General features: G+C 49.3%; 1 protein-coding gene across 5 annotated transcripts in view; it reads left to right on the forward strand.

Annotated features, from left to right (window-relative positions):
• The window catches only part of Col26a1 (collagen type XXVI alpha 1 chain), a 145,844-nt gene extending 133,800 nt beyond the window's left edge, over nt 1-12,044 (forward strand). For 2 of the 5 annotated variants that reach the window (XM_039089746.2, XM_039089748.2), the window contains 7 exons: nt 1,924-2,007; nt 4,158-4,210; nt 5,141-5,176; nt 6,395-6,442; nt 9,661-9,745; nt 10,617-10,773; nt 11,505-12,042. In XM_039089746.2, the coding sequence (XP_038945674.1) occupies nt 1,924-2,007; nt 4,158-4,210; nt 5,141-5,176; nt 6,395-6,442; nt 9,661-9,745; nt 10,617-10,773; nt 11,505-11,652 (611 nt within the window). In that variant the 3' untranslated portion in view covers nt 11,653-12,042. Of the gene's footprint in view, nt 1-1,923; nt 2,008-4,157; nt 4,211-5,140; nt 5,177-6,394; nt 6,443-9,660; nt 9,746-10,616 lie in introns of all 5 variants that reach the window. The other 3 variants (XM_039089747.2, NM_001271268.2, XM_063271656.1) reach the window with 3 other exon arrangements.
• Nucleotides 12,045-14,264: the final 2,220 nt, after the last annotated feature.

A 14,264-nucleotide genomic window follows, 5' to 3' on the forward strand; every position in this document is an offset into this window, starting at 1 on the left:
GGGGGTGGGAGTGAGCCAAGCTGTCTGTGGAAAGAAACTAACTTTGCCCCAAGGATCCCAGAGAAGCTGAGGGCCCACCAATGCCAGGGGTCATCCAGGAAATCAGTCTTGGTCCTGAGGAAGATCCCCTCATGGAGACCATCTCCAGTGCTGCTCCTGGCCTGGAGGCTTAGCTCACCAGGTCTGACACTTCCCCCTCTGCCTTCAATCAACTCTACCAGCTGGCAAGGCTCCCCCACCAGGATCATGCCTGAAACATTTCCTTCCCTACTGTCCCTCACTGTAAGATACCCAACAGGTGTTTACTGACACAAAAGTGACAAAAGGAACCTGCTTGTTCTCAGGAGTCACAGTGTGACCCGTGTGAGTCACAGACCCCCCCCCAAAAAAAACCAACTTTGTATGGACACAGAGCATGGTGTCTAAGGGATCAGAGCGAGGGAGAGTGCAAAGGAGGAGAAGTTTTGGCTAAGTGCTCTAATCCTATTCTTAACCTAACCCCTAACCCTAGCCCTGGGTTTATTTTAAAATCTTAGATGAGCTGGGCATGCTGTCACAAGCCTAGCCCCAGCTCTCAGGAGGCTGTCACAGAAGATTCAATGCTAGCTTTAAGTCAATCTGGGATATATAGCAAACTCAAGACCTGTCCAAACTGTACAAGGAAACCCTGTTTCAAACAAGAAAAAAAAGCATATGTTTTAAAAAGTAGGGGTACATGGCTCAGTGGTAGAGCCCCTGCCTAGAATCCCCCAGGGAGGGGCTGGGGGCGTGGCTCAGTGGTAGAGCCCCTGCCTAGAATCCCCCAGTGAAGGGCTGGGGGCGTGGCTCAGTGGTAGAATACTTACATAGTACATATGAGGCTTGGGGTTCAATCTCCAATACCTCAAAAATAAATAAACAGTTGTATTAAAAAAGAAGAGTGCACTAAAGTAAATGTATTATATTTATTTATTGATAGAGGCATGCCATAGTTTAGGTATAGAGGTCAGAGGACAACTTGTGGGAGTCAGTTTTCTCCTTCTACCATCTCAGGTCATCAGCCTTAGTAGCAAGTGCCTTTACCCTCTGAGCCATCTTGCCAGCCCCCAAAAAATAAAATCTTGAAGAAGAGGATGGGTTGGTGATGATTGACAGTATGGGTCCGTCGTTATGGAAACAGGTTTTGGGAAACCCTGTTTAGCATCCCATATTTATAACACAAACTTCCCTGGGTGCTGATAGCTGATTCTGAATCCAGAGTAAAACTGTACTCTAAGGACATTGACACACAGTTTCTGGGCACTTGCAGTAAAAGGAGGATCTGTGCTAAGGCATGATGGGAATCTAGGTGCATTCATTCAAAGGGTGCCTGGTGGGGCAGGAAGTCCATTCTGACTTGGTTTGTAGTCTGGGCTTCCTTGAAGAAATGTTCCTAGTTAGAAAGAAGGCAAGTGACACTGGAGAGTGGGCAATGACCCTAATGGCCACTGAAATATATCCCTAAGCCACAAGGAGCTGAACAGAGGAGCCCCCTGATGTCCACACATTTGGGGTGTGTGTGTGTGTGTGTGTGTGTGTGTGTGTGTGTGTGCGTGTAAAGACCAAAGGTTGACATCGAGTGTCTCCCGCTGTTGCTGTTCACCTTTTTATTTGAGACAGCATCTCCTACTAAGCCCAGAGCTTGCTGGTTGCCGATGGGGAACCCAGCGAGTCTGGTCTTTCCATGCCCCAGTGTTGGGATTACAGGCAAGCACTCCCACTCCCAGCTTTTGTGCGGATGCCGGGGATTCGAACTTAGACCTTCATGCTTGTGCGACAAGATCTTTAACCACTGACCCACTTCTCCCCACCCCTTATTCTGAATTCTGAGCAGTTAAGTGTGTCCATTTGCACACAGGGTGGGGGTGCTGGACCTGACTGCTGATCATTTGACTCTCTCTGCAGATGGAGACTCCCAGCTCAACCCTGCTGTTGTAGACACAGTGCTGACTGGCATCCCAGGTCCCCGGGGTCCCCCGGGACCCCCTGGTGAGTAGATTAAAGATTCCTTTTTGGGTTTGTTCTGAATACAAAGGTCTTTTTTCCCCTATATTTATTTTTAAAGATAGGGTATAATGTAGCCCAGGCTGGCCTCCAACTTACTATGTAGCCAAGGATAACCTTCAACTTCTGATCCTCATGCCTCCAGCTCCCCAGTGCTGAGATTACAGATGTGCCCCCAGTACACCCAGTTTATGCAGTGCTAGGAATCCAACCGAGTTAAGCACACTACCTGTCTTCATCCTTAGCTGTGAGCCCAGGTCTTAAGGAAATTAAAGTCCAGTTGGGCAGTCTATGCTGTCCAGGTGGACCTGGGGCCTGAGGTGAATCCTCATCCCCACCCTGATACAACTGGACACATCAACTCTCAACAAGTCTACTAGAATAGGACAGACATCTGAAAGAAGTGGTCCTAGGCTATCTTTATGGGAGCCACAATGAAAAGTGCAAACCCAGACCAGGGCCAGGCTGGGGCAGCAGAGGGGACTAGAGACCTTGGAGTAGGGTACAGCTTAGGTGTACAGTAGGTAGCAAAACTGGGATCCTTATGGGAAGAGAGAGCCTGGGGATATCCCATCACTTACAGACCTTCTGTGTGTACAGATGCACATGCCATGCCCCAAGGGCTCCATAAATGAACAGATTAGAACTGCAGGTGGACACCTCCTTGCTGCTCACCTCTGTCCTGGGGTCAGGAGTTATGGCTCAGTGAAGACCTGGGGTGTGGCTCAGTGGTAGAGCACCTGCCTAGAATCCCCCAGTGAGGGGCTAGGGGCGTGGCTCAGTGGTAGAGCACTTGCTTAGCATGCACAAGGACCTGAGTTTCCTCCCCACTCTTCTGTAGAATAGAAGAAAGCAATGGTTACAGGCAGCTTTGGAAAGGAGATGAGTGGGGTTCATTAGAAGGTTATATTTGAGAGAGGTGAGGCAGCAGATTCGTGTGGTACTGAGGACTTCCAGGTGACATGCCACACCTCTGGCATGCGTGGGATACAGAGATGGTGTTTGTTTTATAAAACTAAACTTGGCCTGGTATGTCTTCTCCTGAGGTGGCTGCATGGGCACACTCTAGTGAAGGTTCCCTCAGACTGGAGAAGTGTGGGTCTGTGCAGGGAAAAGGGTTGAAAGCCTGACCCTCAGTATGTCCCTGGGCTGTTGGGAAAAATGGGGCATGAAGCCCACAGTGGATGTGAGCAGGGGTTGGCCTGCACCAAAGATTTACATGGAGGAAGAAAGGGGGATGTCCTGGGGTTCCTTTTAGCCAGTGCTGCTAAGAAAACCAGGAAATAATAATGGGGAGTTTACTCATCCATTGTTGGGAAGAAACGGCACCAGTGGAACTTTCCAGAAGGCCATCTCTGGGGTGAGGTGAAGAGGGCATGGTGGGGACTTGGGAGTGTTGCAGTTTCTATCCTGTTGCTGTGATATCATGGCCAAAATCAGCTCAGGGAGGACAGGGTTTATTTCAGCTTACAGGGCATAGTGTGCCATTGAGGGGAGCCAGGGCAGGAACCTGAAGCTGAAACCATGGAGGAATTCTATTTGCTGGCTTATTGGTTTAGGCTTGTATAGCCAGGACCACCTGCTTAGGGAATGGTGCCACCCATAGTGGGCTTGGCTCTCCTACATCAATTAATAATTAAGACAATTAAGATATACCAGTCTAGTTTTGGCATCTCCTCTAGAGTCATCTCTATAACTATAAGGGTACCCAGAATTGGTGGGGGACTTCAGAGATTCCTAACAGAGCACTTTTAAATGTATTATTTGGATGGATATGGTGGGTGACAATGGTAAACAAGGAAAAATTAATGGAGGCTGGTTCAAGGTATCCAAATTGTCAGGAGACAAACAAGCTGGGCTGGGGCACTCTGGATTAGCTCCCTGCTCAGTCTTCTGGTCTCAGGATTGGAGTAACCATGTGGATTAGGAATGGAAGGAGGTGGATGGATAGAGGTGAGTGTGTGCAATTGAGGGTGGGAAACCTAGAGTATGTGAGTCTTTTATCATGTCCTTTCATCAAACTTTCATTTGTTACCAGTCAGGGAAGATCCAGGGCAGGAATATCCCTGTTCATGTCTGATGGGAGATCAATGGATATTTCTGACCTCACAACTCACTGATGACTTTACCCACAGGTCCCCCAGGACCACATGGTCCACCAGGACCCCCAGGAGCACCTGGATCCCAGGTAAGGACACAGCCATTTCTAGTGTAGTATAGGAGGTAGTCTCAGGGTATCAATTTCCCAGTGTAGTTCCACTCCCATTTTGTTGGTGAGCTGAGTCCCAGTGAGGTTAGACATTGCTGGAAGCCATGCAGACATTCTCAGGAAGTCACCCAGTGACACAAGGACCCTTGTTCTTTTCCTGAGAATCACCTATGGGAGAGGAAGCAGGATCCTAAGCCTGACTGGACAGTCCCAAACTGTAGGACTGCTCTGCCTGTCCAACCATGTGGTCAATCAGTTTAGAGAGAGGGGAGTGTGGGTGCCAATACCCTGATCTAGAGACAAGGCTAGTAGTAAACATGGAGTGAGATGTAAGACTAGGTAAGATGTCTGGGTTTTATCTATGGAACTCTGTGACGGTTTCAGTCATATGGTTGGCACTCATTGAGTTGGGAGTCATTTTTCATGCTACCGTTTGTATATTTAGAAGGTCCCTCTGGCTCACTGTGAGGCAAGGAGCTAGGGTCCCACTTTGGTGAAAGTTTGAGCAGTGTTTTGTGAGCATCTGGGTATGAGGAGACAGCTGCACACATAAGCACATAGCTGAGAGCCCTGGGTTTGGCATATATAAACCCTGGATCAGCATATACATGACCATCCTCCTGTCTCAGTATATTACTTGTAGGTTTTTCTGCCCAACTGCTAAGCCCTGGTTCCCTCCTCTGCATGCTGCCCATGCTTGACACTGCTTCATTGTCCAAGAGATTGGACCGAAGTCTCACCCAAGGCTTAGTGTCAGACATCTGCTGTGGGTGGAGCTACAGACTCAGTCAGGTCCCAAGTTTGAGCTTCCAGCTTCCTCCTCTGCTGGGATTCAGCATGGGTGGCCAGAAGCAGAAAACAGCAAAGATAGGAGAGCATCACTGATGGGTTTTTTTGCCCCCCCCCCAGGGTATGGTGGATGAGCAGGTTGTGGCAAAGCCATCTGTAAGTATGGGCTGGGCACTGGGAAATTGGGAGCTGTGTTTGCATTCAGCTCTGTAGTGTCCTCAAACATAGGCTTGTCTATCCTAACTAGGGGAAGGGTTGGAAAGCACGAACCAGGTACAGCCTAAGCTGTCTCAATAGAGATGGAGTGACCTGGAGGTGGAACTCCTGCCTGAGAGGGTGATAAGAGAGGAAATGACCTCAAGTTGGGGGTTGTTCTGGGAAGGTCTAGTCACAGCTTATATATGAATTAATGTACCAAGTGGTCTGGAGTTTTATATTAGTGCTGTATAGCTTAGAGTCAGAGATTCACAATCTGTGTAACCAGAAAGATCCCTTTGGTTCTCTGGACCTCCCAAAGTCTGGTACTCAGACAGCTGGCTTCCATGACCCTTTTCAGACACAGGGATTTATGGGTCTCAGCTCCAGTCTCTAAGATCAAACAAAGAGGCTAATATTTCATGTTCAAGTCACAAATCAGGGTCAGGAGGTAGAGAATGGATCTCTGCTTTGTACTACTGATACAATAGGAGTAGCTGGCATCATGTACTTAATTTAAGCCTCACTACCACACAGCTATGGTTCAGAGAGATTAAGTAACTTCCCAAAGTCACACAGCACAATAGTAGAGCTGGGATTTGAACTCAGAAGTGTCTGTCAACCTCCAAGGCTTGCCTCCTCCCATGCCTCTGTCTAATGACAAATGGCAGTACTGGCTCTGACAACACTTCTAAAACTCAGAATAGTTTAATCCCCTGTTCAGTAGTAATCTACTTAACCTCCTTTATAGCAACAAGATAGGTATTATTACTAGTCATCTTTTAGAGGTGAACAATATAGGCTTAGAGAAGTTAGCATTGTTCAAAGCCACAAAGCAGTCATTGGCCATGTATATATGATGCCATGATGCTGGTTTTACTGGCCCCATTTTAGAGACTGAAAAGCAAAGCCCAGAGACAAAGGTGATTTAATGAACATTCACAAAAGTTGACACATGATCTCCCCAAGTTCCAAGCCTGAGTCCTCTGTGTTACAAAGCAATCCTTAGGGTGACTCTCTATAATTTCCCTATGACAGACTGAACAATTGATGTCCTGGCCTATGCCCTCCATCCCTTGTCTCACCCCCAGAGCATTTGTCTTCAGTTTCTGCATGTCCCTGGGGTAGAGAGGTGCCTTTGACTCTACCAATGTCTTGACCACGAGACTTGCTTCCTAGGGTGAACCCAGTGTGAAGGGAGAAGAGGACAAAGCCACCACCACAGAGGTAACTATGGTTGTTGGCAATGTCTACTATGCTAGAGGTGAAAGTCAGGCACCCAAGGACAGTCCTGAGTTGGGTACTGGCTGCCGAGGACAGAGTCCTCCTTTTTCCTCTGGTAGTTTCCGGCGCAACAAGGTGGCAATGTGAATACTCTGGCAACTGTGGGCCAGATGCAGCTGGGGTGACTGAGACTGGATGCTGGGATGGGAAGAGCGTTCTCAGGAGTAGCTGGTGGGGGGCAGGGCATAAACATGTTGAAAAGATACTGCCCCTTAACAAGCCCCAGTTACAAAGAGTAGTCGCCATACTGACTTGATGGACATGGGCTGGTGGATGTGGCATTAATGGGTAGAGGGAGTGGGTTTCAACTTGGAACCCTAATGAAGGAGAATAGGAATGGGAAAAGATTGGGGCAAGCAAGTGGGAGCTGGCACACTGACTTGATGGACATGGGCTGGTGGATGTGGCATTAATGGATAGAGGGAATGGGTTTCAACTTGGAACCCTAGTGAAGGAGAATAGGAATGGGAAAAGATTGGGGCAAGCAAGTGGGAGCTGGGACAAGAGCTTGGAGGGAGAGGAAAGAACCGGGATGCTGGGGTCCTCAGAGGAAGCTGTAAACGCAGAGTTGGGCATGTGTCTCTGTTGGTAGAGTACTTGCTTAGCATGCATGAAGTTCAAGGGTATCCGTAGTCTGCATGGGCAACCTGAGACTGAGTTGGGGGACAGAAAAACAAATGACAGGAATAAAAGCAGTCTTGGAAGGGGCATGCCTGCTGAGGACTTCCTGTATGTGCTGGAAGTAAGCTTGTGGCAGACTTCAAGAGTCAGTGGGGAGATTTGGAGCAGGGTGGAGAGGGCCTGGGCTACAGGAGTGAGGATAAGCCAACGCATGGCAGAGGAAGGGCTTTAGGAAGTTCTTGCTATACTTTTTTTAAAGATTTATTCATTTATTATATATAAGTACACTGTAGCTATCTTCAGATATACTAGAAGAGGGTGTTGGATCTCTTTATAGATGGTTGTGAACCACCATGTGGTCGCTGGGAATTGAACTCAGGACCTCTGGAAGAGTAGTCTGGTGCTCTTAACCGCTGAGCCAACTCTCCAGCCCAGTTCTTGCTATACTTAAGGAAAGGAAATCCCAGTGCTTAGGAGGCTGACTCAGGAAAAGCACAGGTTCAAGACTAGCTTGGGGCACATAATGGGACCCTGTCTCAAAAAACAAAATTCTAAAAAATGCACATGAAGAGTGGAAGGAAAAAGGAAATAAGACGAGAGAGAAGAGAGGGAGAGAGGAGAGGGGAAGGAAGGAGGGAAGGGAGGGAGAGGAGGAGAGGAGCGCTTGTCTGGGTCTCTGACTGAGAGACCCTGAAGACCCCAGTTCCCCACCCAGAGCCTCTTCCTGCCAAGGAGGTGTGGATTCTGCACACAGCTGCCTTCTGTCCCCTGGTGGGAACTTCATTCTTATCATCTAAGAAACACTCTCTAACTCCCCCGTGACCCTGAATGGAACAGCACAGCCCCATGTTCCACAGGCAAAAACACACGCCTGCCCTGACACCAGCCCTGTGCTGCCCTGGTGTGGTAACCTCACTCCTTGGCCACCTAGTGTTGCCTCTGCCTTGGTGTTTGTCTCTCAAAAGTCAGCAGCCTACTTTGTGTGGTCATGCACCTCCACAAGTGAAGCTGCGTGCAAAGGTTCTGGAACTGTACCTGGCACTAGTTCCTACCAGCAGCCTGGGGAGGCTCAGCTGTCTCTACTCCTTTTCTGGCTTGACCCAGCCTACTCCACAAGGCTGATCTGGCCAGCGCTCTCAGAGGGACAATCCAGGCAGGTTCAGACCTCGGTGTTCACCTCAGGCCTCTGAGCTAGGCGCTCCGGCCTCTTGGTCTTGTCTGGAAGGTGGGTGTCCTGGGTAGCTTTCCATCGCTGTGATAAACATTGTCTGGAAAATGGACTCATGAGCTTTCAGTCTATAGTCTGTCATCAGGGGAAGCCAAAGCTTGTATGCCCTGGGTTAAAAACAGTCCAATGTGGTGTCCAATAGTTGCAAACTTATCTTCCATTTCATGAGTGAGATTTCATTCTGCTAGCATTCCTCATTAGGAAAGAAAGAAATCCTCTCTTTTAAGGCACCTGATTGCCTACTTTGGTCTTGGCCATTTTATTTTATGTGCTACATCAAAGAAGCCATCAGCGAACCCAAGGTTACAATTACTGACACCTACATTCCCTCCTAAGGGCTTTATGATTTAGGTCCATGATCTTTCGAGTTAATCTTTTACATGGCGGGAAGTAAAGGGTCTGTTGGAGCTGGAACTGTGTCTCCCAAGAATATATGATGGGAGACCACCCTCATAGAAGAAGGGGGAGAGGGAGGGGGAGGGGATGGGGGTTTGTGGATGGGAAACCGGGAAAGGGGATACCATTTGAATATCCAATTTTTTTAAAAAAAGAATATAGATTAATCAGGACTAGAGAGATGGCTCAGCAGCTGAGAGCTCATATTGCTTGTCTCAGTTTGCTTTCTATTATGGTAAAAAAAAAAACAAAACACCACAACCAAAGCAACCTGGAGAGGAATGGGTTAATTTCAGCTTACAGGTTACTGTCCATCTTCAGGGAATATCAAGGCAGCAATCTGGAGGCAGGAACTGAAGCAGAAACCATAGAGGAACATGGCTTACCGGCTTGCTCCCCATAGACTGCTCAGCTGGCTTTCTAATACAATCCAGGACCACCTGCTCAGGAATGACACCGCCCATAGTGGGCTCTGCCCTCCCACATCAATCATCAGTCAAGGAACTGATGCCATGGTCTGGCCTACAAGCCACTCTGATGGAGGATTTTCTCAATTGAGGTTACTCTTTCCAACCAACAAACAAAATCACCACAGGGCATGTTGGGAAGGAGCCCTTAGACAACCATGACTGGAGAAAAACAGACTTGAGCCCACCAGGTCTAGAGTGGAAGCCAGGCCAGCAGTCCATGCCGGGTCACTGTGGGGATGCTCACTGACTGGATTCAGGTCCCTCACTGGCGAATCCTCTTGGGAGCATCAGACTGATGCATGATCAGAGCTCGGTTTTGGTGTCGGGTTGTAGTGGGGTGTACATTGTGGGAGAGGCAGGGCTGTGAGGATGTCCACTGTATTAGCATAGCCTATGCCCACCCCAGGCTGACTGAGACCCTGAACCTGGCCTTTCATTCCCACCAGGGAGAAGGCGTGCAGCAGCTTCGAGAGGCCCTGAAGATCCTGGCAGAGAGGGTCCTTATCCTGGAACACATGATTGGGGTCCATGGTGAGTAGCAACTAGGCCTCCCACATTCCCAGGACCCGCTACCCCTGTGGGGGCCGCTAAACCTGTGTAGTCCCCTGCGTCAGGGACGCCACCTTGTTATTGTTCGATGGCCCCTCTGATTTTGCATCCCACCCCTCATCCACTTAAGGACAATAAGTGTCTAAGCCCTAACCACTGGCATCACAGGGGGTGACTAGCCACACTCAGCCATGCCAGGCTGCCTCCTGTCTCCACGTCTGGCTCAGGCCAATCCCTCCCCCTGCTGACCACTGACTCCCATATCAGAACAGGCTCCTTGGTGAAGCTGTCCTCTTTCTCCTCATCTTCCTTCTCATCATGGAATGAGTTTTCCCTGTGCCTTCCCATACACTGGGGACCCCTGGTACAAGCTGGGGGTGGCTCTGCAGGGTCTGGAGCTCAGGCCACTTACGATTGGCTGAAGAATGAGTAGGTGGCTGCACAGATATGATGAATGCAGGATCAAACACATGGGAGGGTGCCTGGGTGGATGGATGAGTGGGAGAATGCGTGGGTAGACAAATGGGTGAACAGGGGAACGAATGACTGGGAGAATGAGTAGGTGGGAGATGAGAGAATGGGAAAATTAATGAATGGCAGAGTAAATGAATGGTGGCATGACTAGATGGGTGAATGAATGGGAAAGAAGATGAATGAATAGGGAAATTGAATGGGGACCTGGATGTGTGAATGGGTGAGCAAATTAATAGATGCATTCATGTGTCTGCTGCTGAATGAATGAACGAATGATGAATGAATGAATGAATGAATGAATGAGGGACAGAGCCTATTTGCCTCGTATTTGGTACACTTAGGCTGTCTTGAGCAACCCTTCCTTCTGCCCTCCTTCCAGATCCCCTGGCCTCCCCTGAGGGGGGCTCTGGGCAGGATGCGGCCCTGAGAGCCAACCTCAAGATGAAGCGAGGAGGTCCTCGACCTGATGGCATCCTGGCTGCCCTGCTGGGCCCTGACCCTGCACAGAAGAGCCCAGACCAGGCTGGAGACAGGAAGTAAGAATCCCTCTCTCCTGTGCGAGCCCAGCCCTGCAGCTGAACAGCGGTTGTATCCTGAAGACTCCCTATGTGGAACTGGGCATCAGGCAGGGACAGTTGTGGAGGACTCTGGGAGTCTGGCATCCCTGAGGAGAGATGGTGCTTCCAAGGGGCAGGGCCCAGTGCTAACTAGCACCCCGACAGAACTTTTCTTTTGCCCCTGTCCCCTACCTCCCACTCCCGCTGAGACGGGGTCTGGGTGGGCTGCGTGGAGGTAGGAGACTAATCACAATTCTCAATGGCTGAGCCCCTGCTCTGTCAGGGTCTGGGCCAGCTCCGGTGCTTTCTCTATAGTGTCTCATTTAACCCTTAAAAGGTAGGTCTGAGATCCCCACTCAGCTTGGGGACTGATTATAGAGGATACACACGACCCAGATCCTGGATGTGGGGGTGTGGGGGGAGGGTAGATTTTAACCCAGGCCTCACTGTTGCTGAAGCCATGACCTACAACCCTCTACATGAGGTGTGTGGCCCCTCAGATTCCTGAGGCAGCTGGGCTGCCGGGAGGCTGGGGCACCTGGAAAGACATCAGGACACTACAGAACTTTGGGCCTGCCTCTCTTCCTCTGGTCACTTTCTAGGGCTGGGTAGGGGCCAACTTCCAAGAGGGGAGTTTGGAGCCATGAGGAAGGGTCTCTGAGAATGAGAAGGGCCAAATCTGTTCGGTAATGCTTCCTAATGTCTTCCAGTCTAGCTGAGCCCACTGTCCTTACCTGCCCTCCCCCATGGAGAAGGAAGGAGCATTTAATGAGACCATCCACTCAGTGTGGGACCTACAACCTCCATCATGGCCACTCTTCCATGACTATCTCTAGAGCCCTGCTATCTGATGGATGACACAAATCCGTGTCCCTTTTACAAACAGCCTATACCCTAGGCTTGCTAGCGGCCGTGTCCACACACCTTGAGGCTGGGGTCCTAGCAGGTTCCACAGAAGAACTATTCCACAGCCCTGAAGACCTCACTGACTGGTGCTTGGTCTCTTATGACCCACATAACCTGGTGCTCCTCTAACCTGGCCTTGGCCCCAGCACTCAGAGGATAGAAAGGACCACCCTTGGGTATGTCTCCCTGCCTGGCAGGAGTGACCGTCCCTAAAGTTCTTGGTGCTTATGCAAGGCTGGAACCTGATCCCCTGGGCCCTGTAGGCTCTCCCTGAGCTATTCTCTGTCTCCAAGAGGTGATCAGAGACCTGTGATGTTATTTCAAATAAAGGTGCTCTCTCCATGGTGGTGTTTCTGTGGCTTGGCAGCTGTGGGGGAGGCTGGACTGCACCCAGATAATTTATGTCAGAGAACCGATAAACAAGTATGTCCAGCTTCAGGGTGACTTCAAGGTTTCTGCGGCAGAGGATCCCAAGAAAAGAACTTGATGGGAGAAGGTAGCCCTCAGAAGTGGCTGCTCGGAGTAGTCCAGCTGGCTTGGTTGGTAAAAAAACATGGCTACCAAGACGGGTGACTTGAGAACTGACTCCTTCAAGTTGTCCTCTGACCTCCAGATGTGCACTGCTACACATAAAGGAATCAATATGTCTGTCTTTGAAGATGGGGCTGGAGAGATGGCTCAGAAGTTACTACAGCTGTCTGCTTTTGCAAGGGGATCCAGGTTCCATGCATGGCACCCATGTCGGGCACACAACCATCTGAAACTCCAGCTCCAGGCTACCCAATGTCCTCTCCTGGCCTCTACAGTTATCCACATACATGTGCACATACAAACTTACATGAGGAGGAAAAATACACTCACTTATACACACACTCACAACACACACAACACACACACACACACGTACACATATAAAAACAAAATACATGTTTGAAAGAAAGAAAAGAAGCATTTGCTCACTCTCCTTCAAGGCTAAATTTGAGCTAATTTGGGGCCCCAGCCCTGCAAAGCAGAAATATAGTTTCGTTTTTGTTTTATAAGAGAGGGTCTCACTCTGAAGACGTGGCCAACCAGGAATTCACTCTGTAGACCAAACTGCTTTGAATTCACAGAGATCAGCTGCCTCTGCCTCCTGAATGTTGGGGTTAAGGCGCGCTCCACCGTGCTGAGGCAGAGAGTTGAGAGATGCCCGGTGTTGCATGACTCTGGGCAGGTTTGTTTAATTAACACCCACTTCCTGACTGGGACAGCGCAACAACCTAAAGAATGATTCAAACTTATCTTGATGAGTTTGATGAGTTCATGAAGAGGAAGAATACAGACAGCTCCATTCCCTCCTTCATAGCTGTCAATCACTTACCCACCAAGCTCCGATTTCACAAGGCTCCGAGTGTTGACAGAATTTGTTCATGCTCTAGTGTAGGATATATACTCAGTGTCAAAGCAGCAGCAGACCACATAAAACATGGTAAGCCAGACTATGCAATCGGTGAGGAAAGCACTTGCTGCACAAGTCTGGGGACCCGAGTTCAATCCCTGGAACCGGCATAAAGGGGAAATGAGAGAACCAACTTCATAGCATTGTCCTTTGACTTCCACACATACACGATGACATGGGCAGCCCACAATGCATCATATGCACAGAATAGTAATAATTTTAAAACTCAGAATCTAGGAATACTTTACCTTTTTTTTTTCTTTTTTTCGGAGTTGGGGACCGAACCCAGGGCCTTGCGCTTGCTAGGCAAGCGCTCTACCACTGAGCGAAATCCCCAACCCAGGAATACTTTACCTTAATAAGGTGTTTGCCTTTGCTCTTTCAGGGAGTCTGCTGGTCTCGTTAAGCAATGTCTAGTCATGGGACAGATGGCTTTTGTGACACTTTGGGATGTGGAGCAGCTAAAATGTGTTTTGCTGTGAGGTGGAGTTATTCTGACTAGGGTTTAGACTCTTCGCGCTGTACAAGAGCACCCTCTTGCCCTGTCTCCAGTTCCTGCTCAGACCCGGCTCAGCAATAAATTAATTCCTTCCTAGAACCTCAGAAAAACCCAGATACTCAAGAAGCAAGGTCCTTAGGTCAGGGTGGGGTCCAGAATGGCTGCTGGGTCACTGTAGACCTTGGTACCCTCAGGTTCTTGCTGTGTGCCTGGTCCTCTCCTAACCAAAGCTGATGCCCGTTGACATTGAAACCATAGCTCAAATCTAGTAAAGAAGATGGGCGTCAAATATCCAGGCGATGGAGAAAGCAGACTCTGAACTCAGAGTCCGGAACCAAAAGCTAAAGATGAGAGAGACCAAGAGACACACAGTTGGAATCTCAGCTTCCTGTACTGGAATGATGGCTATAGGTCGGTTACAAGACCTGGTAGGTGTACGATTCTCCTCTCCCTGCACAGTCCCAGACCCGGCTGGCTCAGGATCAGTACTGAGAGACTGGGGGAGGATGCGTTTGAAGCTGAACTTTTACAGGGAACAGGGAGCTCGAAAACATTCTGAATGTCACACTGCTTTGTCCTTCCCCAGGGCAAGAGACACAGAAACATACGGTCTTTCCACCTTCCTGG

The sequence above is a fragment of the Rattus norvegicus genome, chromosome 12 (assembly GCF_036323735.1).
Source record: "Rattus norvegicus strain BN/NHsdMcwi chromosome 12, GRCr8, whole genome shotgun sequence".
NCBI classification, from domain to species: domain Eukaryota; kingdom Metazoa; phylum Chordata; class Mammalia; order Rodentia; family Muridae; genus Rattus; species Rattus norvegicus.